The following is a 27965-nucleotide window of genomic DNA, read 5'->3' as shown; positions in this document are numbered from 1 at the left end:
TCAGTACCTCCTCCGGTGTGAGTACCTGCACTGAAGGCCAAGAGGCAACAAGAGGTGAGGAGCTTTTTAACCCACGTGCCCCCTCCGCACGGCCCACAAAACCCCCCAGCCTGCCCCAAGTGCTGAGAGAGCAGCAGCCTCCGGGGCTCACGAGCTGCCCCACAGTGCCCAGAGGGAGCACAGGGTGACAGTATAGAGGCCCAGCATGACGGCGTAGGCTTGAAAGAGCAGTCGGTCAAAACGTTCCAGGAGGGCCAGCCACTTAACCCCCTGCCGGTCCGCCTGCTCCCAGGTTTGGAAGTAGGTGCTGATGGACTTAAGCTGGAACCAGACTTCCTTCAGGCTCCCTGGCTGCACCTGGTGCTCTCGACAGATCGGGGGCTCTGCATGAGAGAGGAAAACATCCTGGGTGAGCTGGGGGCTCCCGAGGCCCCCTGGGCTTCCTACTGGAGGCGATGGCCTCATCCTACAGCGAAGGTTTGTAGGCAGAACAGGGCAGTGGATTGGGTTGGGCTTGGGGGGAGGTAGGGCTGTGCTCAGGGGAGCTCTGCGGAATGTGGCAGAGTCGGGTCGTGTGGGAAGCCCGTCTAGATTAGAGCCACCCAGATTTTCTGAGCTGGGGGCTGGCCCCACTAACTCCGTCGGAGCTTTAGGGGCTGGGATGATTATTTTTGTTTAATTGTGATATGATTTACATATAACATTATATGTCTCATGTGTATAGCATTTTATATATATATATATTATATATAATCTATCTATCTATCTATCTATCTCACCAGAGTAAGTCTGGTTAACCTCCACCACCACATAGTTACACATTGTTTTCTTGTGATGAGAACTTTTAGGATATATTTCTTTAGCAACTTTCAAGTATACAGTAAAAATACAGAACGCTTCACAAATTTGCCTCTCATCCTTGAGCAGGGGCCACACTAACCTCTGTATTGTTCCAATTTTGGTATATGTGCTGCCAAGGCGAGCACTGGGATAATTCATACACTTGCTCACATTAAGCAACAGGAACCCAAATACATACAAGCAAGTGTGCACACACACCAGTACTCTATTATTCCAGAGTCAGTCGCTTAGTCACTTCAGCTAACTGGCTAAAATTGGAAAATACAAACAAAAATAAGCAAAGTCAACTGAGGGCCTGACCTCTAAGCTAAAGTGAGGCTTTCTGGAAAGTCAGCAGGTCTCCAGAGAGGTAATATCAAATGCAGCACAGAGGCTAAGAAGCAAGCGTTTCAAATTTTTCGCACAGCTGGACGCATGGCCTGGTGCTCCACCAGTGGGAACCGGTGCGGAGAGTGATCAGGCAAGACAGGGGGCGGACCCCGAGGCTTCTCACAAACCTGGTACCCCAGCAAGCTGGGCTCTGGGATCCATTCTAGGCCCATCAGCATCAGTGTCCCCTCGAAGGCACAAGAGGGGCCCCTCCTGCCCATGGCTCCACTCATCATGGAGGAATCTGACCAGCAGGATGGACTTAAATAAGCTGATAACCAGGAAGGCCATGCAGACCGTGAAGAAGACTCCTGAGGGAAGGAACCAGAGGAGGTGTACTTAGCCACAGTGTCTGGCGCTCTCCCTCCCCTGATCCAAAATGCAACATCAGATCTGTGACAGGAGTCATGAAAGATGGGTGTCTGGTGTCCCCAAGGCTGCTTACCAATCAGAGGGGTGCTCAGTGCGCTCCTTGGCATCTCGTCGGACATGTTGACCCTGAAGACGGTGTAGCCCACCAGCACGCTGGTCTTGAACACAATCCTGATACGGCAGGTGGGTGGTAGGTAGAAGCTCCCCAGATCCACAAGCATTAGGAAGATGCTGGGAATCAGCAGGCTCACAACATAGACCAGCGGACGCCTGCGAATCGCCACCTGCCCAGGGACAAGGCATCTACTGAAAAGGTCTGCGCTGAAGGACTAGAACCCATAGCCAAGAACACTCCCTGACGTCCCAACATTTTTGCATAATGTGAAAAGACTATGTAGTTTAGAAAAAGGAGATTATTTTGTGGTTTAGAAAATATAAAAAAAACCCTTTAAGCTTCTATGTGGAACTAAATTACTAATTATAATAAGAAGTGTCTATTTGCCGCTTGCTGTATGCCAGGCACTAGCCTAAGTGTCTTCTGTGCCCTGTCCTGCTCAATCCTCACACCCATTCAAAGGGCTGGTCATTATTATCTCCATTCTACAGACAAAGAAACTGAGGTTCACAGAGACTGAACTGCTTGTTCAAACTCACACAGCTGGCAAGTGAGAAACTGTTTTAAATCGAGGTCTTACACCAAAATCTTTCTTCTTATGTCACTTCTACAACATATTGTACTGTTTTCGGCATAGCCTGTCCTCTGTGGAACGTGAGCATCTCAGCACCTGGGTGTCTGTCAGAGTCTGGGCACGACCAAATGGCACCCCTGGGCCCTCTGAGGAGGGCTTGGCAAAGAGACGGCTGACAAGGTATGGGCAGGCAGAGGGCAGTGCCCAGGTATTTGGGATGGCTGGGTGAGCTGTCCCTACCCTGGGTCCTAAAGGGGCCTCGGGCTGGGAATGTGACTAGAACCTGAGGAGAGAAAGCTGGGTGGAGGTGGCCACCACGCAGGAGCTGTGGCTCCCCCCTCCCTCTTCGGGGCACAGCCAGCCTGGTGGTGATTCCATAGGGAGAAAAATGGACAGATAAGCATCTGACTCACTCTTCCCCTCTCTCCAACCTCCTGCCATTCCATCCCCTCTTCCCATCGGTCAGTGAGGCCATGGCTCGTCTCCAGGAGCACAGAGCAGGTGGAGAAGTGGATCTAAGTGGGGGGACAGCCGAAGATGTCCAGCAGGATGGCCGGGCATACAGAGCTGCTGAATGGGTTTTGTAGCTGGGAATTGGAGACTCAAAAATTGCTGTTATTGCCATTTTTGTACACCTCTCTTGTCTGGGATGGTGATAGGAAGTGTCTTTAATAAACACAAAGTATTTTCATCAGAATGACAAGATTGCTTCCCCCCGACCCTTGGAGGGCAAAAGCAGCAACGATTAAACAATTCCTCATGGGGTGGGGGCGGGGGGGGTGCCTGGGGGGCTCAGTTGGTTCAGCATCTGCCTTTGGCTCAGGTCCTGATCCCGGGGTCCTGGGATCGAGCCCCACATTGGGCTCCCTGCTCTGCGGGAAGCCTGCTTCTCCCTCTCCCACTCCCTCTGCTTGGGTTTCCTCTCTCGCTGTGTGTCTCTGTCAAATAAATAATTAAAATCTTTAAAGAAAAATTCCTCATGGGGCCAAAAATAATACCTACCTTATTCATGTTTACTGAACATATGAATGTCCTGAGCCCTTCACTGTTGGATCTGGACATAAAATAATGTCTGAAGTCTCCCATTTCTCTGATCCACCAAACAACTGAATGCTTTCTATGTGTCAGATAATGTGTGAGATGCTTTTACACATATGATGTGGTTTATTTAATTCTCACTGTGAGCTTGTTGGCAGGTAATAGAACACCCCCACTCTAGACTCAAAAACAAAGCTCGGCTCCTGAAGTAAGTTGAGTAAGTGGAAGAGCTGGGCTATACCCCACATCTGGTTCCCAGCCCAGTGTCTCTTCCGCCACAGCGTAGCTACAACTCTTGGTCTGAGCAGACATCCGAGCTGAGTTCAGGGTTCTTCTCCCTCATCTCTGTCTCCCACTCTGCAAGGCAAGCACACAGAAGGAGCCCAGGCAGAGGCCAGGGATGGAGGAGAAGGTGGTGGGGAAGAGCTTGGCTGGGTGAGACCAGACATCTACCACCCTGCAGAAGCAAACGGGGCCCCCAGCTGTTGGGTCTGGGAGCATATCCCAACCCAGTGGAGCTTGGGAGGCCAGAGCCGATGGGAGGACTCTAGTCTGGCTATTATCTTTCACATTGAGCATAATTGGCTGCAAATATCTAAACGAGGGCAACACTCATGCTTTGTAATAATTTGGTTAAAACACATTTCTACCACAGCGTAGTCAACAAGAAAAGCAACAACCAAACGGACTGTCACCACTCTGGGCCTTGCAGGCTGTCTTGGTCATACTATGGAAGAGATGGCTGTGGTTAGCAGGGGATGGGAGGAAGGGAGCCGGATGGTTGGGGTCCACAGGGGTCTTGTGCGGTGCGCCCGGCCTGGGCTATGTGGGGTGGGGGTGGGGGGTGATCAGCCTGCTCTCTCTAGAAGGGAGAAGTGGGAAGGCTCCCCTAGAGACTTCATGGCAGGTATGATGTGAAGAGGATGAAAAGCGTTAAGAACACCACCCTAAAGAAAGTCCAAGTAGGCAGGGTGGTTAAGCAGAAACAGCCCAGACTTAGAGTCAAGGGACTTGAGCTCCAGGGCCCCTCAATTCTAAGTGCCCACGTGTGCTAGTTTAAGTGATCCTGGCTGCATGCCTTGATTTTCCTTTTTTAAAAAAGCACTTTACTGGGGAGCCTGGATGGTGTAGTCACCGCAGATATAATTAATTGGTTCAGATGAGCGTCTAACTCTTGGTTTTGGCTCAGGTCTTGATCTCAGGGTCGTGGAATCAGGCCCCATGTTAAGCTCTATGCTGGGCGTGGGGTCTGCTGGGGATTCTCTCTCTTCCTCTCCCTCTGCCCCTCCACTCTCTCTCCCTCAAAATAAATAAATAAACCTTTTTAAAAGACTAATAAGTAAATAAATAAACACCTTACTTTTGCTTGCTGAGCATCTTGGCTATGATTGAGATTGGCTGTCGTATCTAAATAACATTCCCGTGTCACTAGCAGATGCTTAGGTGGTTCCTCTCTACCCAGAGGCTGATGCAGAGAGTGAACATAACCCTGGGCCAGAACCAAAGACGGCTCCCCAGTTTTATCAGACCACGTGCCCCCCAAGGCGACGGGGGAGAGGTGTGACGAGCCAAGAGGCTGGGAGGCAGGCTGGCTTCGTGGGCATACAGCTTGGGGAGTTACGCAGGGCCCGGCGCTTAGAAGGGCCTGGCGCTTGATTTCAGGCTCTGCTGGTGCCATTTGGAAACTCGTAATTTTTGAACAGGGAGCCCCACATTTCCCTTTGTCCCTGGCCTCACCAACCATGTAGCCAGGCCTGTCAGGAGGATCTTTGTCCCTGGATATCAACAGTAGCTGAAAGTAGAAGGGAAACACGTAGCTCCAAGGGTAGACAATTAGCTCTGCTGTCACATAAAGCAGAAATCTCCCCTGCCTATGTTTGGCTTATACAATTATACAGTTAGATAGGCCCTCTCTTTGGTTTTCTTCAAGAAAAAAGGACCTCCCTTTTTATTTAGGAGCAATATTGATTTCGGAGCAGTATTACTTGTGGACTAGACTAATTTTCTCCACAAGCCCAGTGCAGCCTAAAGAAATTCTAAATTTTATCACATAGCTTTCAGAAATGGTTTGTTTTCGTATCTCGTTTGATCCTCAAATCCCTTTATTCTCTTGTTTAAGGAACATTAATTGAGCATGAACAGAACGTCAGGCACTTTTTAAAATAATGGAATTAGAACAGTTAATAGGATAGGTTTCTGCCCCTCTCCATCCCATGAAATCAGCAACTGGACTCTGGAGGTTGGATGTTTTAGAGTCTGCACGTAGAAAGGAAGTTTGCTCCAGAATGGACCATACCCAGAGTCTGTACCTGATTTAGATGATGAGACTTGGGACCTTCTGAGTTTATATTTAGATTATATGTTGGTCTCAGAGTTGGTGCTGAAATGGGTTAAGACATTTATGGATGTTGGGATAGGGTGAATGCATTTTACACATGTGATGGACATGAATTTGGGGGAGCCAGAGGGCCAGAGGGCAGTGGACTATAATGGGCTGAGTAATGGCCCAAGAATTAATGTCCTTCCTGAAAGCCAAGAATGTGACTTATTTGGAAATGGGATCACCGCAGATATAATTAATTGGTTCAGATGAGGTCTTACTTCAGTAGGGTGGGCCCTTATCCCAATAGAACTGGTGTCCTTATGAGAAGAAGAGAAGAGATACATAACGGAGAATGCCACGTGAGGATGGAGGCAGAGATTGGAGTGATACATTTACAGGCCAAGGATTGCTGGGAGCCACCAAAAGCTAGGAGAGAGGCCTGGAACAGATTCTCCCTCGGAGTTCCCAGAAGGAACTAATCATGCTGACACCCTGATTTTTAGCCTCCAGAACTGTGAGAGAATAAATTTATTCCTGTTGTTTTAAGCCACTGGTTTGTGGTCCTTTGTTATGGAAGCCCTAGGAAACAAATACAGTTGACTTGCCCAGTAACACACAGTGGATGAATGCCAAAGAATGCACTGGCGTATGCTGCGTTCTGTTGAGTCGTGTGGCAGTTGTGAGCTACATATAGGATTAGCACATAGTTTCTGGAGTCAGACTGTCTGGGTTCAAGTCCAGGCGCCACAGTCACCCTGTCCCCTCGGGCCAGTTACTTAGACTTGGGTGAGTTAACTTCTCTGTACCCCCAATTCATCCATTTGGGTGTGTTGCACTCAGAGCACCAATTGCATAGACATGTGAGGTTTACACGTACAAACTCTTAAATGGTGTCTGGTGTCGAGTAAATGCTCAGTTTTGTGGTTACTGTTACGGTGTCTCCCTGGGCCACATTTGAGGTCCATGACGGATACCAGGAGCCCTCTTTTACTCATGCTTGTGTCCTCAATGGGGCCACTGTGATGGGCACATGAAAAGAGCTCAAAAGATGCTTGCTGAGTTGTACTGGAGTCTATGAGGGATGCTACTTTTAGTTCCAATAAGGTGGGAGTGTGGAGTTAGCCCAAACGGGGGCTCTCCTGGTGAGGTCGGTCCTCTGAGGGCCACTTGTCTGCAGGTCATGCCGGGGACAGTAACTGCCTGCTGATGCTGGGGAGGAAGGTATGTCACCAGGTCAGTGAGACACCGTTCTCCGTGGAACTGGCCCTACCGAGAGCCCATCATTTCTAATGGACTAAAGGAGCTGGTGCCTTTAAATTCCAGAGAAAGGGAAGAAAAAGCACTTTAGTTTCAGTCCGTGTTCTCCATTAGACACCCTTCAGGTGTTAGCAATATTATGCCACAATTTCATTATCCATTAAAGCCAGGTAATAATAAGTACACAAAGGTATTTGGAGCCTATTGATGTTAATGAAAGAGATCAATCTAATTCAGAATGTGTGCGTGGAGAGCTCCTTGGAGATGGAATAGGCCCCAAGGTCAGCCTCTAATCGCCTCCTTGATGGTAGACCCCACCAGTACTCAATTTTGCATGACCGTCTTTATGACATAGTTGGAATTTTTGACGCCCAGACTCACGCTTCATACAGAAGCCCATCTTCCTCCTCTCCCAAGCCCCTCCCAACATTCCCAATTCAGAAAGAACAGGAAAGTTCGTGCCATCTAAGTAAGATTCTTGCACAGGAGTGAGAGTTTCTTGGATCTGGACCCTGGGTCAGGCTGGATGAGCAGAAAGTCCATGATTCCAGGGATAATTGAGTGACCCTGGAAAGATTTCTAGGACTCTAAATTCTCTTTCTCCTCTCTCTCTCGATCTGGTGGAGCTCAGAAAGATCTTCTGTCAAGTTTATGAGCTGCATTCAATGGATATCTCCACAAAACTACTCTACCCTAATCTAGAAAGGAAAACTATGTCAGAGAAGGAGGATAGATGAGGCACCCTTCTTTCTCAAATGGCCCTCTGCATTTTCCCAGGAGTCCCCTGGACGGCCGCCACCTCCTGCCTGCACGGACATCTCGCTCCGCGTGAGGATATCTGAGGGTTGGGCTCACTTTAGCTCCTACAGCTGTCCACCCTCTTCCATTAAAATGAATTCTCACATTTTATTCCCACCTCCTCCCACTTCTACCCTCATTATTAAAAAACCCAAAAAACAAAAAGCTGCCATATAGAAATCAAATGCTCACCCTGCTGTTTCTGGGAACCAGCACCTCCGATAATGTAGTGGAGGTAAGCTCCCCTCCTAAGGCTGCTGGATCGGAGCCAGGCTGCACACAGACATCCCTGTAGGCCGAAGGGCCTGTGCTCTGGGTCGCCTGTGGAATGCAGCCTGACTCCAGAGTGTTAGCAGTGCCCTCTGATAAACAGTACATGTCCCGGAGCCAGCAGATCTGATTGCCCATTAGCCAGAACCAACAAGGCATCCTGAGCATTGGATTTAGTATCAATGGCAACATTGTACATCAGGCCCAGAGTGACAACATGTTTAGAACAGATCATTTTTCCTCCTGCCTGCCCGGACTTGTCTCCAAGCCCCTGCTGGGTAGCCTGGACAGGGATATAGCACATGATTAGATTAAGAGGGGGATGGCCCTTTGCTGTCAGGACCCTAGTAGACCCAAGGTTGGCATGGAACCGGGCTCTGAATTTCACATCATTGCCCAAGGGCTATTGAAGGACACCAGGACACCTCAGTTGTTAACTTCAGAGTAGGATGACTGATACAGAGTAAGAGAACGTAAGCCTAGCCATGGTACACATAGCAGGGGTGGGGAGGCACAGAGGCCGCGAGATGTCGAGGGAGACAGAGAACTGGGATAGTCACTGAATCTACTTTAAGTCTGTTCAGAGTTGTAGAACCGTTGCTGAGTCTGGCTCCCTGCCCTATGAAACATGATCTATGACTCCACTCAGGGTTCTTTCCTCCTTTGTTCCAGAGGGCCAGGGTGGAAGCCAGCCCTGCAAAGGGAAAAGCTCCAAAAGCATGAAATCCTACCGATGCCCACCTCTAGCCTGCCTCCATGCACACACTGTAAATGGAGAAGCATGGCAGTGAACAGAGCAAAGGAGTGGGATCGTTGCTCCTGAGATGCAGGGAAGCTTCTCCTTTCCTTAAACAATCTTTTACATCTCTGTCCGTTATATTTAAAATGGAGCTACTACATAGAAAACCTTTTGCGACTATTGAGAAGACAAATTAATATTCAGGGTGAGGGGTGACATGTAACCACAGATAATCCCTGCTTTATGGAAAGTGTGTGTGTGCGCGCGCGCGCGTGCACTCCTGTTTATCTGCCCTGTCTCTTGCCTTTGTTTGTCTCCTTCGTGCAGTGTAGGTAATGGTGTGTGCAGCGTTCTCCGGAGTGCTTGGTGGGTGACTGTGTTCCACCTTGCACGTGCTACCCCCTCACATTTCCCTTTAATGCTCTCCATTATTCGGGCTGCATTAATAATGTTTGTGGGCTGATATCTTTAAAATTAATGAGGTGTTTACTCTTAGCCAAGAAACTCATTGAAATTAAAAAAGCTTTCTTTTCTTCCCCTCCTTTTCTCTTACTTAAAAAAAGGTGGACAAACAAGCCACAGTGCTAGCTTTGCTAAAAACCAAGCAGCACAGGGAAACACCCAAACCCCACCACTAGGAAGGTATGAGTTGCGAATAGTTAGTTATACATGTGTCAGGTTCAAACCACAGCTATTTCTAGGAGCCCCTAACTTAACCAGAGCTTTGCTAGAAAGCTACATAGAACACCCACAAACAATGGAGGGGCATCTGTGACCTCAATAATAGCTTATTTCAATACCACCCTCTCTTAGCATATAATTATCCAGCATAACCATAGTACCTAGTCTAGTCTGAATTTTCCTTCTTATTCAAGAGGTTTGTTTCCAGCAGAATTCATCTTGTGTTTAATCCTGACCTGTCTGTAGGCTCTATTTTTCAATCAGAAACATTATCTGGCGTGAAGGACTCCACCCCACCCAACTACCGCTACCACTAGCTGACTTGGTACAGAAAAGCAGAAATGAATACTAATCATGGGTCTACCAGTTGCAGGAACTTGCTGCAAACCACTTATCAGGACAATTTGCCAGAAAGGCCAGGAAGGGAGAATGGCTCCCTCTGGAGTGTAAACCAGCAGGCTTCACTCTCCTGCATCCACCTCCCAAGCTCCTGCGGAACACATTTCCCCATGACAGGGCAGCCAAGAGCATCCCTGGTGGTGCCTCTGAGAAGTCTGGCTTCTCACTGCGTTGTTTCAGAGCAGTTCTCTCTGATCCAGAAACCACCAGTGGGCTCCAAGGGCCCTGCAGGTGATTTGTTAGCTAATTGCTCAAGATAGTCAAGTGAATAATGATAATTTTATACATTTGTATCTGGAATTAATAATTGACTCACTTAAAAACAGGACAATAATGTTGTAGAGACACTTCTCCCAATTTTTTGTTGTTGTCGTATGTGGGTTTTCTTTTTTTGCCCTCTCCGTAGCAATTAGGAATGAGGATGTTAGTATGTACCGAAAGGCTTGAGGACACCTGCTATGGTGGGTGGTTCAGGTGCCTGAAAACCATTCTTTTTATACCCACATACGGACTATCTACAGCAGGAGTCCAGGACCTGTGACTGAATCTCTGGTCTGTGAAATGCCGTCATGCAAGAGGATGTCCAGAGCCACCAGAGTCATCTGTTCTTGGATGATAACGAGTGAGAACATGCGACAGAGCAGAGAACTCCTCAGCCCAACACAGAAGGCCCAAGACTGCAGAGAAGTGGGGCAGCAGGGACAGGGAGGGGTAGGACCTACATTAAACTGAATCTGGGCAAAATCTCCAGCGCTGCTCTGCAGGATGCTGTACGTTGAGGACACAGAGAGAAGTTCCCACTCACTGTCATTCAAAAATTCCTTCTTGTCATGCTTAATGTCTTCTCTGCTCCTGAGGAAGGCCAGGTTGACATCTTGCACTGAAAACAACATGAACGAGTGACTTCCCCACAGAGGGAGGCCTCGATAATAACCCACTTTTCCAACTTCCAGTTCTTCCTTTTACCCCTGCCCCCATGTGTACAGTCTCACTGAGATAGGGTTCAATATAACCATTTTGAATTAGGGATAGAGATGTGGAATAAAATCTTTCTAGCAGCAAAAACAAAAACAAGAACAAAACCCAGTTGTGAATTTACGGTTTGTATTCCATTATCCATAGAGGGCTGGCCCTGGTCCTATGACTTCTCTAACCTTCTCAGTGGCAGCAGAGGTCGAATATTGTATTCCCAAACCAACTGCAGCAATGAGCTGGGCACAACACTATACTTGGTCTGAATTACAACAGGAGCCAAATAACTATAAGAAGAGATTTAGATTTGTAAAGAGTCAATTATGTGCAAGAATAAAATGCACCTGATGGATGGCACGACAGAATCTCACCTGTGTGTGCCAACCCAGCACAAATGTGTCTCCCACTAGCAGACCATGCCTCTTGCGGTTTACCTGTGTGCAGGACACTACTGAAGGTCAGGCTGCAGTTCTGGATGTCAAATGGAAACGCGTAGGTCTCTAAACCGCACGTAGAAACCACCTGGATAGGCTTAGAGTTCTTAATGGTCCCAGATGAGTTCACATAGACATATGGAAGGTCGGGTGATCCTTCAATGTCCACACTATGGAAACACAAGAGACCTCGCTGTTACAGAGAGGGCCTTCATCATTTCAGTCCACAAACAGAACTGATTATGAGGCGGTAGTGACCATGATACCCAGGACTTGCCTAGAAGTGCAAATACAGAATCACATTTCCCATGACATAATTCAGATGGACTCAGTAATCACAGTCTCAAAAGTTAATTCACTTGCTACTCTTGTAACACAGACATAATCCATGAGTAACCTCAAGCATTTGTAATCAAATCTGTATCTTAAATGATGTCAAATCATGGTACTTCTAACTTGGATATTCCCAACACCGTGATCCTTTTCAAGCTGAGAAACAAAAAAATAGCAACAATGACCAAAAGTAAGAACAACTGGCCTGAATAGTCCAAGCAGTTTTAAACCCCATGGAAATACACGCCAGCACACTTACAGCTCATTAATGATGATGTCAGGGGCCCAGATGTCACTTAGAGGAAGAGAGATCTCTCTAATCTCATCAAACATGCTGGGGGTCCAGGATAAAAACTCATCATCCCAAACCTGTTAGGAGTAGCCAGAAAAGAAATTTATCAAAAAGGGGCAATGTCAGTCTCACCAAAGAACTGAAGAGGGATTTGGATGAATAACCCAACTGATCTGCTTGTTGGCACTGTTAGGGGAGAGGACTTTCCTCCCAGCTCCTAAAGATGGTGCCTCAACCAGAAACCATGACCGTATATCTTACATAGATTCTAATAAATTAGGTCTGTTGCAGATCTAAGAAGCTAAGTTGCAAACACAAAGAAAATGTCTATTCCTTAGAATAATTACATTTTGCAACCGATTAAGATCAAGAGTCCAGCATGCATGGAAGGAAACATCATTTACCTCCTGGTACCATATACTTGTCTTTAATTTTTGGTTCTGTGCATCCTGCAAAGCAAAAAGAAAATCTGTACCAAATCTTAGAATGTCAATAAATCAAAATCCAATTCAATACTATGATAATTCAGAGAAAAAAATCAAATCTAACTAAAAATGCTGATTTTAAAAGCATTGCCTTGACTCTTCAAATCTGAGTATTCTTGGTTCCTATTTATTACTCATGCCTGGCACTATGAACTTTACTATAGTATCTATGACAAAATGGCACTATGACTACACCTGACATCTTGAATGATTTGCTAATCCCTTTCCTACCCTAATTAGTTACTCTGCCATTAATCAAACTAAAAAATGACATGTAGCCTTAGCCAATTCTGGGATAAAAAGATGGGACCAAGCTTCTATTTATTTTTTTTAAAGATTTTATTTATTTATTAGAGAGAGAGACACAGCGAGAGAGGAAACACAAGCAGGGGGCAGGGGGTGGGAGAGGGAGAAGCAGGCTTCCCGTGGAGCAGGGAGCCCGATGTGGGGCTTGATCCCAGGATCTCGGGATCATTACCTGAGCCAAAGGCAGACGCTTAATCAACTGAGCCACCCAGGTGCCCCCCCAAGCTTTTATTTGCAATCAAGATATTATTCATAATATTTCAATGAGTGTTCTCTCAACTGCTCCTGGCAGCCATTCCTGTTAAGTTACCTTATGTTTGGATTTCTCTGCTTATCAAACAGACTGAATGAGCTTAATGTAAATGAAGTGTATTTTTGATGATATAAATAGACAAGATTTCCCCATGTCTGCGATGAGTGAGTAATTTTTTTAAAAGACCCCTAAGAATAACAAACAAAAAAGGAACCCCCTCCTTACTAATTTTTTCATATCTCCTCTAGTAAAGAGCATTCTAAAACTACTATCTTCTTAGGAATTGAAAGGAATATCTCACACCATATACAAACGTTAACTCATTAACTCAAAATGGACCATAAACCTAAATGTAAGAGTTTAAACTGTAAAACTCTTAGAAGAAAACATAAGAGGGGTGCCTGGGTGGCTCAGTCAGTTGGGCAGCTGACTCTTGGTTTCAGCTCAGGTCATGATCTCGGGGTCCTGGGACAGAGCCCGGTGCCAGGCTCCACACTCAGTAGGGAGTCTGTTTGAGATTCTCTCCCTATCCCTCTGCCCCTCCCCCCACTCGTGTGTGCACACTCTCTCTGTCTCAAATAAATAAATAAATATTTTTTTAAAAAAGGAAGAAAACAAAGTAAATCTTCATGACTTTGAATTAGGCACTTGTCCCTTAGATATGACACCATAACCACCGGCAACCAAAGAAAAAGTAAATGGGACTTGATCAAAATGAAAAACTCTTGTGCTTTAAAGGACATCATCAAGAAGTAAAAAAACAACCCACAGGATGGAAATAATATCTGCAGATCATTTATCTGATAAGGAGTTAATATCCAGAATAAAGAATTTCTACAAATTAAAACAAAACAATGACCCTATTTCAAAATGGATATTTCTCCAAAGTAGATATACAAATGGATGATAAGCACATGAAAAGATGCTCAACATCACTGTTATGGACCAAATTATGTCCTTCCAAAATTCATATATGACTAAATTTAGACTTTGAAGGACTTTGAAGAGGTAACTAAGGTTACAGGAAGAAATCAGCCATCTGCATGCCAGGAAGAGAGCTCTCACCAGGAATCTAATTGGCTAGAACTTTGATCTTGGACTTGCCAGCCTCTAGAACTGTGAGAAATAGAGTCTATGGTATTTGTTATGGCAGTCCAAGCTGGCTAATACAATCACTAATCATTAGGGAAATGCAAATCAAAACCACAGTGAAATACCACTTCACTCTCATTAAGATGGCTACTAAAACAAAACAAAACAAAACAAAATCAAACAAAAGCAGAAAATAAGTGTTGGTGAAGATGTAAAGAAATTGAAATCCTTGTGCACTACTGGTGGGAATATAAAATGGTACAGCTGCTATGGAAAATAGTGGCAGTTCCTAAAAACTTAAAAATAGAATTACCATATGGTCTAGCAATTCCATTCTTTGGTATAAATCCAAAAGAACTGAAAGCAGAGACTCAGTTATTTGTACACCCATGTTCAGAGCACCATTATTCACAATAGCCAAGGGGTGGAAGCAACCCAAGTGTCCATCAAAGATGAATACATAAGCAAAATGTGGTATATACATACAACGTAATATTATGCAGGCTTAAAAGGGAAAGAAATTCTGACACATGCTACAACATGAATTAACCTTGAGGTGACACCACTTCCTTCCAAGTTTTACCAGCTGAGAGATTCTGAAATAGATAATGTTTTTAAAATCAGCATTTTTTAGTTAGATTTGATTTTCTTCCTCTGAACTGTCATGCTGTTGAACAGGGCTTTGATTTACTGACAATCTAAGATGTGGTGTCTGTCTCCCCGACTAAAGCACAAAGGGCTCTGTTCTAGGCTTAGCTGCCATCGATGAGGGTTCCCCACAAATGGGGGGGGAAACCAGGTTCAAAATGCCATTTGTATTACTGGAAAGCATAGCTTGTAACTATTCTTTCACAACAAATATACCTTTACATCTATGAAATGTCCTGATCAGTTTTTTTGTTTTTTTGTTTTTAATTTCTATCACGCCAAGTCGTGAATGCGTCACTGACTCAGTCATGGTGGGGGAGACTATTATTTTACCCAGTTGATTCTTATTAACTGCCATGTTGATGCCTTAGCTCGTTCTTCTCTTCCTGCCCATTGCTTTGTCATGCTACATGTAACAAGTGTTAAGAATTTTTTTCTAGTATATTAGGGGGTTTCTGGGAGGATTTGTCATTCAGCCCTAAAGAACACAATGTCAAAAAGGAGTTTGAGGCTAAAACTGAAATCTTTTTTTTTTTTTTTTTGTCAAAGGAAACAAGTTTTTCAATGCCAGCTGGTGAACATAATTGGTTCTCTGGTGGCATTATTCACAGCTTTTCCCTCTGTGTATCTCTCTCTCTCTCTCTTTTTTCTTTAGATACCTTCCATCTTGCTTGTTAAAAGCAAAGGATATTTCAGAGAATTGGAATTCATTAGTCTTCCTAACAGAGGGAGTCTATTTAGATCTAAATTGGTGGTTAGCAAATATACAGATAATTCCCGCACATTCTTATTTATCTTTCCCAGTTCCGAAGACTATAGAAACAGATGCCTCAACGTCTGGCTGGGAGGCTCTAGTCAATGGACTGGAATACAAAGGTATCTGGGATTCGGAATTGACAAAATTCAATAGAAACAAATTGAAACTCTTCACTGTTGAGTAGACTATCTCTATAATCACATTTCCCTAAGGTACTCATAATACCCAGAAATTCTAAGACAAGACTGTAGTCTTTCATATAAACAAAACAGGAGGCAAAACATCATAATGGAAGCGAGGTGCCGTGGTGAAAGAAGTGCTGAAACTCCTCCCTCCAGAAAAAAGTTGCTGGCAGATGCACCCAATAAGTTATCTGTTCACACGGGGGGTACCCTTGTCTCATTCTGTGCACGATTTCATCAAGTCCTTCAAAACCAGCCCTACCTCCACAATGAACTTTGGGCTTAGCCCTGCTGAATGTACTAGAGACGTTTGCAAGGCATATTAGACTATCCTAATCAATTAATTGCTTGACAGATATCTAGCCAGTGTCTTTGAAGTAAGATACGCTGCGCTGCAGATTGTGGGAAATATGAACATGAGTAAGCAAGCCCTTCCCTCAAGCAGCTTATTAATAAATTAGGGTATGGGACATTTTAACAAATAACTCTGTGTCTTAAGAAATATATAGACTTCAGTGGATTTAAAGAAAGGAGACATGGTTGTCAGCTTGCAGACTTGAGGGAAATCTCTTTTGGGAACTGAGATTTGAAGGACTGTAATATTTTGCAGATGGAGAATGAAGACAAAGACATTCAGTGGAGGAAACAGCATACAGGCAGGAGACAACAAGGGGTTGGTTTCATTGTAGTATTGAGGGGATAAGGCTAAGGCAGCAGACAGGGATAAAACTAGAGGGATAGAATTTGAGATTTTTCCAGATTTCTGAAGGAAAGTCTGCCAAATTCAATAAGACAGTATTACCGTCTAACGTATTCTAGTAAAAAAATTGTATATTCCATGCCAGTGGAGAAAACATGTCTTTGAAAAAATAATGGTGTTCTCCTTAACTACTGTAATGAGTCTGGTTTTATTTTCTTTTATCAGGATAGAAAGAAAGAGATAAAAAAATATCAATTTGATATAGTTGTTCTAAGGGGAAAATATTAACATAGAAACTTTGCTCCTTTTCGATAGTTATCTCCAAATAGTCCTCGAGAGGAAAGCCTGAGCAATTCTACTTTATCTTAATCAATAGGAAGTAGAAAGTGGCAGGATGAGGATAGACCTGAAGGTAGTCTTATTCCCTTACTCAAAGTTGATCATATGCATGTCCTGGGGTTTTACATGACATGGCTCATATCATGTGGCTTTATTCAAATCATGCTATTCCCATTATACAATGTCTGATAAACAATGCAGTCATAATAACCCACTGACAACTAGCAAGGACTAATATTCCCTAAGTATATGAAGATATAGCCCCAGGAAATTAACTCTCAAAAATTTTAGTTCAATATCCAAATACAGAGGAAATTGAAGGGAGTTCTTCTGTTGAAGCTTATGTAGGACCAGGCCTTTGGAGTAGGGGTGGATATTTCCTGGCATTTAATTAAATATTTTCTAGGATCTTAGATCTAGTACTTTTGCGAAAACAGATTTTTTGTGTATCACTTAAGTGTTCCTGTTTACAAAGAAATAATGATTAGGGATTTATCTGAGCTGGAGGAAAGGGATGTTAAAATAATTTGTGGGGCGCCTGGGTGGCTCAGTCGGTTAAGCCGCTGGCTCTTGATTTCGGCTCAGGTCATGATCCCGGGGTGGAGCCCTATGTCAGGCTCCGTGCTCAGCAGGCAGTCTGCTTGAGGATTCTCTCTCCTTCTCCTTCTGCCCCTCCCCCTGCTTGCACGCATGCACTCTCTCTCTCAGATGAATAAATAAGTCTTTAAAATAACTTGTATCAGACAAAAAAAAAATTTAAATCCTGTTATATACTTTTAGTTTCAAATTATTTTTTTAATCAATTACAATGCCTAATTCTCAGTCAAAAAACCAGAGTCTATGATTCACAGCACAGCATTAGGATATTAACATAGAAAAATATCTCCATTTAAATAAATAAAGAGAAATTATTAAGTTATTTTAACAAAATACATTAAAATAATAACATTGTATTGTGGCGTGTATTATGTATGTAAATGTAAAATTGAAGAAAAAGTAGTACAAAGGACAGTGGAGCGGGGAAATGGAATTTTACTGTTGTAAGATTTGTACAGTTTATGTGAAGGGTAATAAGATTAATTCTAAGTACACTGTATTAAGTGAATGATGGATATGGAAATCCCTAAAACAACATCTAAAAAATAATACAGAAGGATGTTAAAAAGCCAACAGAAGAACTAAAGTCAAATATTAAAAAAAATTTTTTAATTTACTTAAAGTAAGGCAGGATAAAAGGAAAAGAAGAAGGAGAACAACAACAACAAAAACAGATGGGGCAACTGGAAAACACATAGCAAGATGGTATTGGTAAATGGACGAGATGCTTCAATTAAAACGCATAGATTGACGGGTTAAAAAAAAGCAACGCCCCAGAATACTGCTCAGCAATAAAACTCAATGAACTCAAGATATGCACAATGTGGGTGAACCTGAAGGGAATTACACCGAATGGAAAAACCTATCTCAAAGTTTACATACTGTCTGTTTGCATTTATAGAACATTCTCAAAATAACACAATTGCAATGATGGAGGAGAGACTTATTGGTTGCCAGTGGTTAGGGATAGGCGACAGGGACAGGGTTGTGGCTATAAAAGGGTAGAATCAGGCAGCCCTGTGGTGATGACTGTGTAGCTTGATGTGGTAGCAGTGGTTACAAAGCTACACATGTGATAAAGTGACATACACACACGCACACACAAATGAATATATGTAAAACCGGAGAAATCTGAATAAGTTCTGTGGATTGAACCAATGTCAATGTTCTAGAACTGGAACTATACTACTACATTTGCCTAAGATGTTAACATCGGGGGACATTGGGTGAAGGGTGCATAGAATCTCCCTGTAAATTTATTTGCAACTTCCTGTAAATTTATAATTATTTCAAAATTAAAGTTACCCAACTATATGCTGCCTCCAGGAAATGACCTTGAATACAATGTCACACAGAGACTGAATATAAAAGGATGGCAAAACATACACCATGCAAGAAAACCTTCTCATACACCATGAGAAAAACTTCAAGAAAAGGATATTACCAGACATGAAGAGGGGTATTTAATAATATAAAAGGATCTGTTCATCAGGAAGACATGTAATTCTAAATGTATACTCACCTAATAACAGAGCAGAGAAATAGACAAAGCACAGTTATAGTTGGGGATTTTAACACTCCTCACTATGAAATTACTAGAACAACAAAAATTTAAAAAGTTAGAGAAGATTTTCAAACTATCAAACTTTGTATATTCCACGCCAGTGGAATTTGATATTTATGGAGTAGTACACCCTTCTATTTAACATTGTACTGGAGGTTGAATCCAGTGCAAGAGACAGTAAAAGGAAATACAGGTAGAAAGAGTAGAGATAAAGAAGCAAAGCTATCTTTATTCACAGACAACATGATCTTCTATATAGAAAATCTGAAAGAGGGGCGCCTGGGTGGCTCAGTCATTAAGCGTCTGCCTTCGGCTCAGGTCATGATCCCAGGGTCCTGGGATCGAGCCCCACATCGGGCTCCCTGCTCGGTGGGAGGCCTGCTTCTCCCTCTCCCACTCCCCCTGCTTGTGTTCCCTCTCTCACTGTGTCTCTCTCTGTCAAATAAATAAATAAAATCTTAAAAAAAAAAAAAAGAAAGAAAATCTGAAAGAATCTACAAAAAGGCCTATAAAACTAATAAGAGATGGTAAGATCACAGGATCCAAGGCCAATACATACAAATCAACTATATTTTTGTATGCTAACCACAAAGAGATTCATTTTAAAGTACCATTTATAATAGTACCAAAAATGTGAAATACTTAGGGATACATTTAACCAAATATGTGTAAAACACTGACAATTACAAAATATTACTTGGAGAAATTAAAGAACTAAATACATGGAGAGCTAAGATACACTCATGGATTGTACAACTATTATTAAAATGTTGATTCTCTTCAAATTGATCTATAGATTTAATGTAATCCCAATAAAAATTCTAGCACTTTTTTAAAAATAGAAATTGATTCTAAAGTTTATATGGAAATGCAAAGGACCTAGAAGAGTCAAAATGATTTTGAAACAGAAGAAGTTTGGAAGACATACTCTAATTTCAAGACTTCTATAATGCTGCAGTAATTGAGACAGTGTGCTGGTGTCAGGTGAAACACTGATCAGTTGGATAGAATAGAGTCCAGAAAGAGACCCAAAATATATAAAGAACTCCTGCAACTCGATAAGATAATAAACAACACTATTTTTTAAATGGGTAAAAGATTTGAGCACTTTACCAAAAAAGATATCAATTGGCAAATTAGCACACAAACATTAAATGTGTCGTTAGTCTTTGGTGAAATGGAAGTTAAAAACTACAGAGAGTTATCACCACAAATCTACCAGAATGGTTAAAATTTAGAAACACTGACAATATCAAGTGCTGACAATCATGTGGAAGAACTGAAACTCTCATACATTGCAGGCGGAATGCAAAATGATGCAACCACTTTGGGAGGCAGTTTGGCAGTATCTTATAAAGTTAAACACAGGCTTATCATACAACTCAGCAATCCTACATCTAAGTATTTATCCAAGAGAAGTGAAAACATATGCAATTGTATATAGTGGCTTTACTCATGATTTCCCCACACTGGAAATAACCCACATGTCCAACACTGGGTAAACAGATAAACCAATTGCAGTACACACACCTGCACGATGGAACGCTACCAACTCTAGAGCAAAACATGTGTGATCTCCAAGGCACTGTGCCACATGCAAGAAGCCAAAACAAGGGTAAAATACTTTCTGGAAAGGCAAAACTCTAATGAGAAAGGTAAGATCACTGGTTGCCAAGTATTGGGGGTGGGTGGAGCAATCAGCTTTACAAAGTTGTTTCATTTTATGTAATTTATGTCTCAATTTTAAATGCTTCAAAATTTTGTAGGATATAGTTAAAGCAGTGCTTAAAGGGAAATTTACAATATAAATGCTAAAATTAGAAAGAGAAAGGTTTAAAATCAATAATCTTAGCTTCCACTTTAAGAAAGTAGGTAAAGGAAAACAATTTAAAAAAAGAAATTAAGTAAAGATAAGAGCAGATATTAGAGAAATAAACAACAGATAAAATTCAAAGTGATATTTGGTTCTTTGAAAAAAAATAAGTAAAACTGATAAAACTTTCACAATATTGGTCAAGGGAAAATAAGAGAAAACACAAATTACCCACAGGAGGATGAAAAAAGCAATATTATAAACAAACAAATTTGACAACTTGGATGAATAGATAGAATTCTTTGAAAAACCCAAATTATTAAAAGCAACACAAGATATCCAAGATCTATAAAGAACTTCTCAAACTTGACACCCAAAAAACAAATAATCAAGTCAAAAAATGGGCAGAAGACATGAACAAACACTTCTCAAAAGAAGACATACAAATGGCTAACAGACACATGAAAAAATGTTCATCATCATTAGCCATCAGGGAAATTCAAATCAAAACCACATTGAGATACCACCTTACACCAGTTAGAATGGCAAAAATTGACAAGGCAAGAAACAACAAATGTTGGAGAGGTTGTGGAGAAAGGGGAACCCTCTTAAACTGTTGGTGGGAATGCAAGTTGGTACAGCCACCTGGAAAACAGTGTGGAGGTTCCTCAAAAATTTAAAAATAGAGCTACCCTATGACCCAGGAACTGCACTACTGGGTATTTACCCCAAAGACAAAGATGTAGTGAAAAGAAGGGCCATATGCACCCCAATGTTCATAGCAGAAATGTCCACAATAGCCAAACTGTGGAAAGAGCTGAGATGCCCTTCAATAAACGAATGGATAAGAAGACATGGTCCATATATACAATAGAATACTACTCAACCATCAGAAAGGATGAATACCCAACTTTTGCATCAACATTATTAGGATGAATACCCAACTTTTGCATAAATAGATTATGCTAAGTGAAATAAGTCAAACAGAGAAAGTCAATTATCATATGGTTTCACTTATTTGTGGAACATAAGGAATAGCATGGAGGACATTAGAAGGAAGGGAAAAATGAAGGGGGTAAATCAGAGGGGGAGATGAACCATGAGAGACTATGACTCTGAGAAACAAATTGAGGGTTTTAGAGGGGAGGGGGGTGGGGGGATGGGTTAGCCTGGTGATGGGTATTAAGGAGGGCACGTACTGCATGGAGCACTGGGTGATATACGCAAACAATGAATCATGGAACACTACATCAAAAATTAATGATGTACTGTATGGTGACTAACATAACATAATAAAAAAAAGCAACACAAGAAGAAAGAGAAAATTTGAACATCCTTAAACATGTTAATGAAATTAAATTCACATTTGAATAATTTCTCACCAAGAAAACTCCAATCCTAGATGGTTTTACTGGTGAATTCTATTAAACATTAAGAAAGAAAAATATCCATATTACACAACTCGTTCAGAAAATTGAAGAGGGAAGACATTTTAACAGTTTTTTAAGGCCAGCATAACCCTGATACCAAAACGAGACATGTACATTACAAAAAATAAAAATAAAAAATAAAAACCATTGCCCAATACTCTTCATTAACATAGATGCAATCTATATTAAGTAGGTATGTAAATCCAGAAATATATAAAAAAGGATAATATATTGAGATTAAGGGGTTTATCCTAGGAATGCAAGGACGTTTTAGCATTTGAAAATCAATCAAAGTACTTTACCCTATTAACTGCATAAAACAGAAAAATTATCTGATCATCCAAATAGATGGAGAAAAACATTAGATGTAATTCAATATACATTCATAATTTAAAAAAACAAAATAAAACTCTTAGTGTACAAGAAATAGGAAGGAACTTCCTCAATCTGAGAAAGAACACTGATAAAAAAGCTATAGCTGGGGGCGCCTGGGTGGCTCAGTCATTAAGCGTCTGCCTTCAGCTCAGGTCATGGTCCCAGGGTCCTGGGATCGAGCCCCGCATCGGGCTCCCTGCTCTGCGGGAAGCCTGCTTCTCCCTCTCTCACTCCCCCAGCTTGTGTTCCTTCTCTCGCTGTCTCTCTCTGTTAAATAAATAAATGAAATCTTAAAAAAAAAAAAAAGCTATAGCTGAGATCATACCTAATAGTGAAAAATTTTCCCCTAAGAATGGGAATACCCAAGGATGTCTGCTCTCACCATTTCTGTTAAATTGTAGGAGGGGTCAGAGGCAATACAACATGACAATGAAAAAATAAAGAGTATAAACAGATTAGAAAGGAAGAAGTAAAACTATCTGCAGATGCCATGATTGTATGTGTAGACAATATTCACCCACAAAAAACCTGCTAAAATTAATAAGTGAATTTAACAAGACCACAGTATACAAAGTCAACAAGCAGAATTAATATTTCTCTATAATAACAAATAGAAAATAAAAAATTTCAAGTAATATTTATAGCAGCATCAAAAATACTTTGGGATACATTTAACAGAAATATGTGTAAAGCTTCTACATTGAAAATTATAAAACACTGCTGAAGACCCAAATAAATGGAGAGACATAATGTATTCAAGAACTGGAATATTCAATATTATTAAGATGTCAATTCTCCCCTAAATTACTCTGCAGATCCCATACCATTCTAAACAAACTCCCAGCAGTTTTTTTTAAAAAATAGAAACTGACAAGCTGATTATAAAATTTATGTAGAAATGCAAAGGACTTACACTGCCTGATTTCAAGAGAAATAGCCCAACATTTATCAGTCAATTTAATTTTCAACCAAGGCACCAAGCAATTCAATGGTGAAAGGAAAGCCTTTTCAACTCCTCTTTGAATGCAAAAAACAAAACACAAAAACAACAAAAACTTTGACCCATACCCCACACCATCACAAAGATTAATTTTTAATAGATCATAGGGCTAAATCTAAGGAGGTAAAAGCTATAAATCTTCTGGCAGAAAATACAGGAAAATACTTCTGTGAACCTGGAGTATCCAAGGTGTCTTAGTACCCAGAAAGCACTAACCACAGCTAAAGAATTGATTTACAATGGACTTCGTTAAATTTTAAAATCTTTGTTCATCATAAGACCCATTAAGAGGATTAGTAGACAAGGCAGAGATTGGTAATAAACATTTGCAATGTAAAAATATGCCAATACATAAACAATGCCTGTAAGTCTATAATAAAAAGACCAACAACCCAGTAAAAAAAAAAAAAAAAAAAAGGAAAAGACTTAAAAAGGTACTTCACAAAGAAAGATATGTAAGTAGCCAATAAGCACATGAAAAAGAATTCCTGGTCACTAGCCATCGGAGAAATTTAAAGTAAAACCTCAATGAAATACCATTACACCCTCAACAGAATGGCTAAAATTAAGAAGACTAATAACACCAAATACTGATGAGGATGTGGAGCAATGGAAACTCTCATAGCTGACTCGTGGGAGTGTAAAATATACAACGACTTTGTAAATCAGTCTGGCAGTTTCTTAATAAGGGTACACCTGTCTGAAGCAGTTATTCCAATTCTAGGTTTTACCTAAGAGAAATAAAAACATGTACATAAAAAGTCTTATATAGGAATGTTCATAGCAGCTTTATTAAGAATGTCCCAACACTGCAAACAACCCAAATGCCTATCAACATAAGAATGGATAAAGAGGGGCACCTGGGTGGCTCAGTGGGTTAAACGTCCGACTCTTAATTCCAGCTCAGGTCATGATCTCAGGGTTGTGAGACTGAGCCCCGTGTCCAGCTCTGCGCTGGGCGTGGAGCCTACTTAAGATTCTCTCTCTCCCTCTCCCTCTGCCCCTCCACCCGTCCCCAACCCCCTGCCCGCTTGCTCTTGTGCTCGCTCCCTAAAAAAAAAAGCATGGAAAAACAAAGCACGGTATAACCATAACCAAATACTGCTCATCAATAAAAAAGAAAAACTACTGATAAACACAACATGAGTGAACCTCAAAAACATGATGCTGAATGAAAAATCCAGACACAGTAGAGGGCACACAATAAAATGTCATTCATATGAAATTCTAGAAATGGCAAAAATAATCTATGATGAAAGCAATCGGAACAGTGTTTGTCTCTGTGGATGGAGGGATGGGATTGGCTGAGAAGTCAATAAGGGGCCTTCCTGGGGTGATGGAAATATTTGTTATATTGATAGGGGTGTGGATTCTATGGGTGCACCCAGTTATCAAACCTCATCAGACTGCATACTTAAGATCTGCGTATTTCAACATATGTATGTTATACCTCAATTAGAAAAAAAAAGTTTTGAGAAGTAAATCGAAAAAAATATTAAACTACATTAACAAACAAGTTAAGTAAAGTCTGTTCTTAAGAAAAATCAAAATAAATCTGGGACCTATTGATACTGAATTGTGATTAGTGATTAAGAAAAAAGGAGAAAGAGGAAGGAGGGATAAGCCATCATTTATGGAGGGCATACTAAGATCTCTGCTAACTGCTTTCCATGAATTCTCTCCTTTAATTTCCACAACAACCCACTTTCTAGATATAGAAGATAGTTTTATAAACAAATCTTCCCTTACCACCCTTAGCAAACACCTTGTATAAACTCAAGCACCAGGACCCTTTTTGCTCTTTTTCTCAATTTCAGGCAATAAGTGGTAGATGTTTTTCTTAAATCGACTACTATCCCTAAGAAATGTGAGCCAAAGGAAAAAAAAAAATACCTATTACCATTTTTTGGTTTCAGCAAACTCATAAAATATGTAAAGTGGTCTATGACCACAATTTTTAAAATGTCTTAATTCCATAAAACTCCTATTTCTAGACGATCTGCCTCTCACATTGCAAGTCGGGGACTAGAAAGCATGATTTGCCTAATAAATGTTTTACCTCATGCTCACTGCTAACACGAGTCTAGTACAACTTCCCCACCAGCTCAACTAGGCTGCTGCATAAACAGCAGGGTTTTGTTTTTGTTTTGTTTTTTTTACAAAACAGATAGTTTTACAAAAGGGTAACAGGAATCGGAAAGGGTAAGACGGTCCTTACCACATCCAATATGGCACGGACAAACACATCCAGATACACCGTGGTGGCCTCGGTCCAGTCGTGAACCGGCCTCACTGCCTTGGGATATTTCTGTAGTAGCTGCTTGGTGAGACGATACAGAGCAGGATTCCTGGGATGAGGCATATCTATGGCTAGGATTTCTGAAAAACACAACTGTCATCGTGAGGATGAAAATAAGAGGAGCTTAGCATCTTGAGATCTCAGGCTGTTCAAGACTTGGTGGCTCCTAGCAGAATACGGTTTTCAGCTTACTCCAAACTGCTGAAGTTCCCAGCCAGCTGGTGGGCTTTTTGGCAGATGCTTATTTAAAGTAAGCTGATGACCTGATTGCCCAATAGAGACAGCTCATGTGACAATAAATAAATCAATCCGATCTCCAAGGATCCAAACTGCACCTACAATTCTGTTTTCACAGCAATCATGAATCTTAGAGACAGAATCTTTTATTCCTGTATCACCCCCTCCTAATACACAGAAAAAAACCTTCCTATACACTTAGCCAAAAGTGATCTCTTCCTTGGATTTTTCTTTTGATTTTTTCCATTTGTAATTCAATAGTTAAATTGGAAATCCAAGCAGAAACATGGACAAACCAGTGAACCCAAAGATCTGTGTGGATTCCTAAATAATGGGATCAATAAAATTCCAGTTCATACTTTTCTCCTCAAAAAAAAAAAAAAAAAATCTCTTTTCTCTCTCAACTGTCTTTAAATAAAACACATTTGTCAGAAAATGAGATCTTCGTTTTGGGAAAATTCTTTCTGGTTCCAGAGAAGAACCATTCTTTACGGCCTGGGAATCCTGATTTGTAGAGGAGCGGTGATTGGTGTTGCGGTGGGGGAGGCCAGGGGAAAAGAAGCAAGAGAAATGAGCACCAACAATTGGAACTGACAAATTTGTGAGGGTTTCCTCTGAATTGCAAAAAGATATTTTGCTCACAAGCTTTGCCAGCTCCTGGGGGATTCAAAGCTTCGCTAAGTCATTGGACTGAAGCAAATTGCACACCTCCTGCCATAGTGCGTGAGTGAAATCTATCTGTAGGGTCCTGTGCGTGAATTCACCTCACCTCTCAGTGGTTTTGATGGTTATTTTGATGAGCTGCTGAAGGTATGCGGGATCCAGCAGGAAACTGTAAATGAGATATCTTCTCCCTGTGCGACAGATCTGTTTATACCCATTTCTTTATGAATGATGTCGTGTCACCTGCCGCCACAGGCTGCAATTTCTATGATTTGTCAACGTCAGTGTGACCAAAATGCTAACAACGATGCTGGAGGTGCAATTGCAGACTCATTGTGGGAGTGGAATATTCACTTTCATTACCACCAGAGCTGCGAAGCTAATGAGCATTTTAGCTCCCTAACTAACTATTCACCCAAGAAGATGCCTAAAATGGCATCCGCTCTTCAGGCATGCAGGACTAAGGTAGGTGGCTGGCAGCAGGCATCATTTTTAGTGTTTTTGTGAACCGTGATTGTCAAAAAAATGTGCTGTGAATCTCTCTTCCTGAGATCGTTTCTTGCTGGTGTACCCCAGGGGAGAGGAATAAGGAGCACAAAGCAAAGCTGGTCTGGTGCTTTTCCTGTGAACTTCGCTCTGGGCAACTTCACTTTCACCTCGCTTGGGAGCTCCCAATTCAAGTCCCAGTTGGGGAAACACTGAAACGTGCATGTTTCAATACAGGAAACTATCTGAGACAGAGTTAAAACATAATTCTGGGAGATGAATGTGTTTTCTCTATACCCTCTGCTCATAAAGACTCAAATTCCCTTCTGCTATCTTTTCTAGGAAACAATCCATACGTCCCCTATGGATAAACATATTTTCCAGAACATATCAAAGCCTTTGGGTAAAAAGAGAAAGTTCTGGAATCTAGAACTAGGAACAACAGAGAAACAAGCAACGATAGGAAAAATAAGGAAATGAAAGTATGCTTAAATAAACCATAAGGGTAAAGCATTCTTTGTTTAAAATGGGAAGAAATAATAAATTACATTTCTACTATGAATGCAAATTTGCCTGAGGAGAAAGATCAATTACAGGAGAGAGATTAAGGATTTAAGTGACCATTAATTAACAGTAAATTATGCCCCTTGAAAGCTAATGTGACATTCACACAAGCACTAAATGACTCACAGTTCAGTGATGTTTCAACAGACACTGATGGAAGCTATCCACAGACCCAGGAAAGATTCCTCGTTAGCACTGCCTCTATGGATGTTAATAATTGGCTCCAAATAATTCACTTGTAAGATTTCTGGAAAGTAGAGTGCTCGCTTCGGCAGCACATATACTAAGATTTCTGGAAAGTAGAATGTGTCAGGGACTGAGCTATGAAGCACTTTTAGGTGAAGAGAG

General features: G+C 41.7%; 1 protein-coding gene and 1 non-coding gene across 2 annotated transcripts; both read right to left on the bottom strand.

Annotated features, from left to right (window-relative positions):
* Positions 1 to 15: 15 nt before the first annotated feature.
* HTR3B (5-hydroxytryptamine receptor 3B) lies at positions 16 to 26622 on the bottom strand. The gene is made up of 9 exons (XM_032427740.1): positions 26613 to 26622; positions 25587 to 25747; positions 12232 to 12276; positions 11795 to 11904; positions 11203 to 11372; positions 10519 to 10676; positions 1676 to 1886; positions 1359 to 1541; positions 16 to 383 (listed from the first exon to the last, which is right to left on the bottom strand). The coding sequence occupies exons 1-9, from the start codon at positions 26620 to 26622 to the stop codon at positions 148 to 150; spliced, it is 1284 nt and encodes a 427-aa protein (XP_032283631.1). The 3' UTR covers positions 16 to 147.
* On the bottom strand, positions 883 to 986 carry LOC116647065. Its single transcript, XR_004302274.1, has one exon. It is a non-coding gene; the product is annotated as a U6 spliceosomal RNA (small nuclear RNA).
* Positions 26623 to 27965: the final 1343 nt, after the last annotated feature.

This window comes from Phoca vitulina, unplaced genomic scaffold (genome assembly GCF_004348235.1).
Source record: "Phoca vitulina isolate PV1807 unplaced genomic scaffold, GSC_HSeal_1.0 scaffold38, whole genome shotgun sequence".
NCBI lineage: Eukaryota > Metazoa > Chordata > Mammalia > Carnivora > Phocidae > Phoca > Phoca vitulina.
Note: the sequence above shows the minus strand (reverse complement) of the source record. Positions and strands in the feature narration are given on the sequence as shown.

Bases quoted from the DNA above. Each gene is read 5' to 3' on its own strand.
- HTR3B (XM_032427740.1), bottom strand. The intron at 12,277-25,586 runs GTAAGGACCGTC...TTTGCTTTGCAG, and splicing joins TCCGTGCCATATTGGATGTG to GATGCACAGAACCAAAAATT. The intron at 384-1,358 runs GTTTGTGAGAAG...TCTCTCATGCAG, and splicing joins CCAGCTTGCTGGGGTACCAG to AGCCCCCGATCTGTCGAGAG.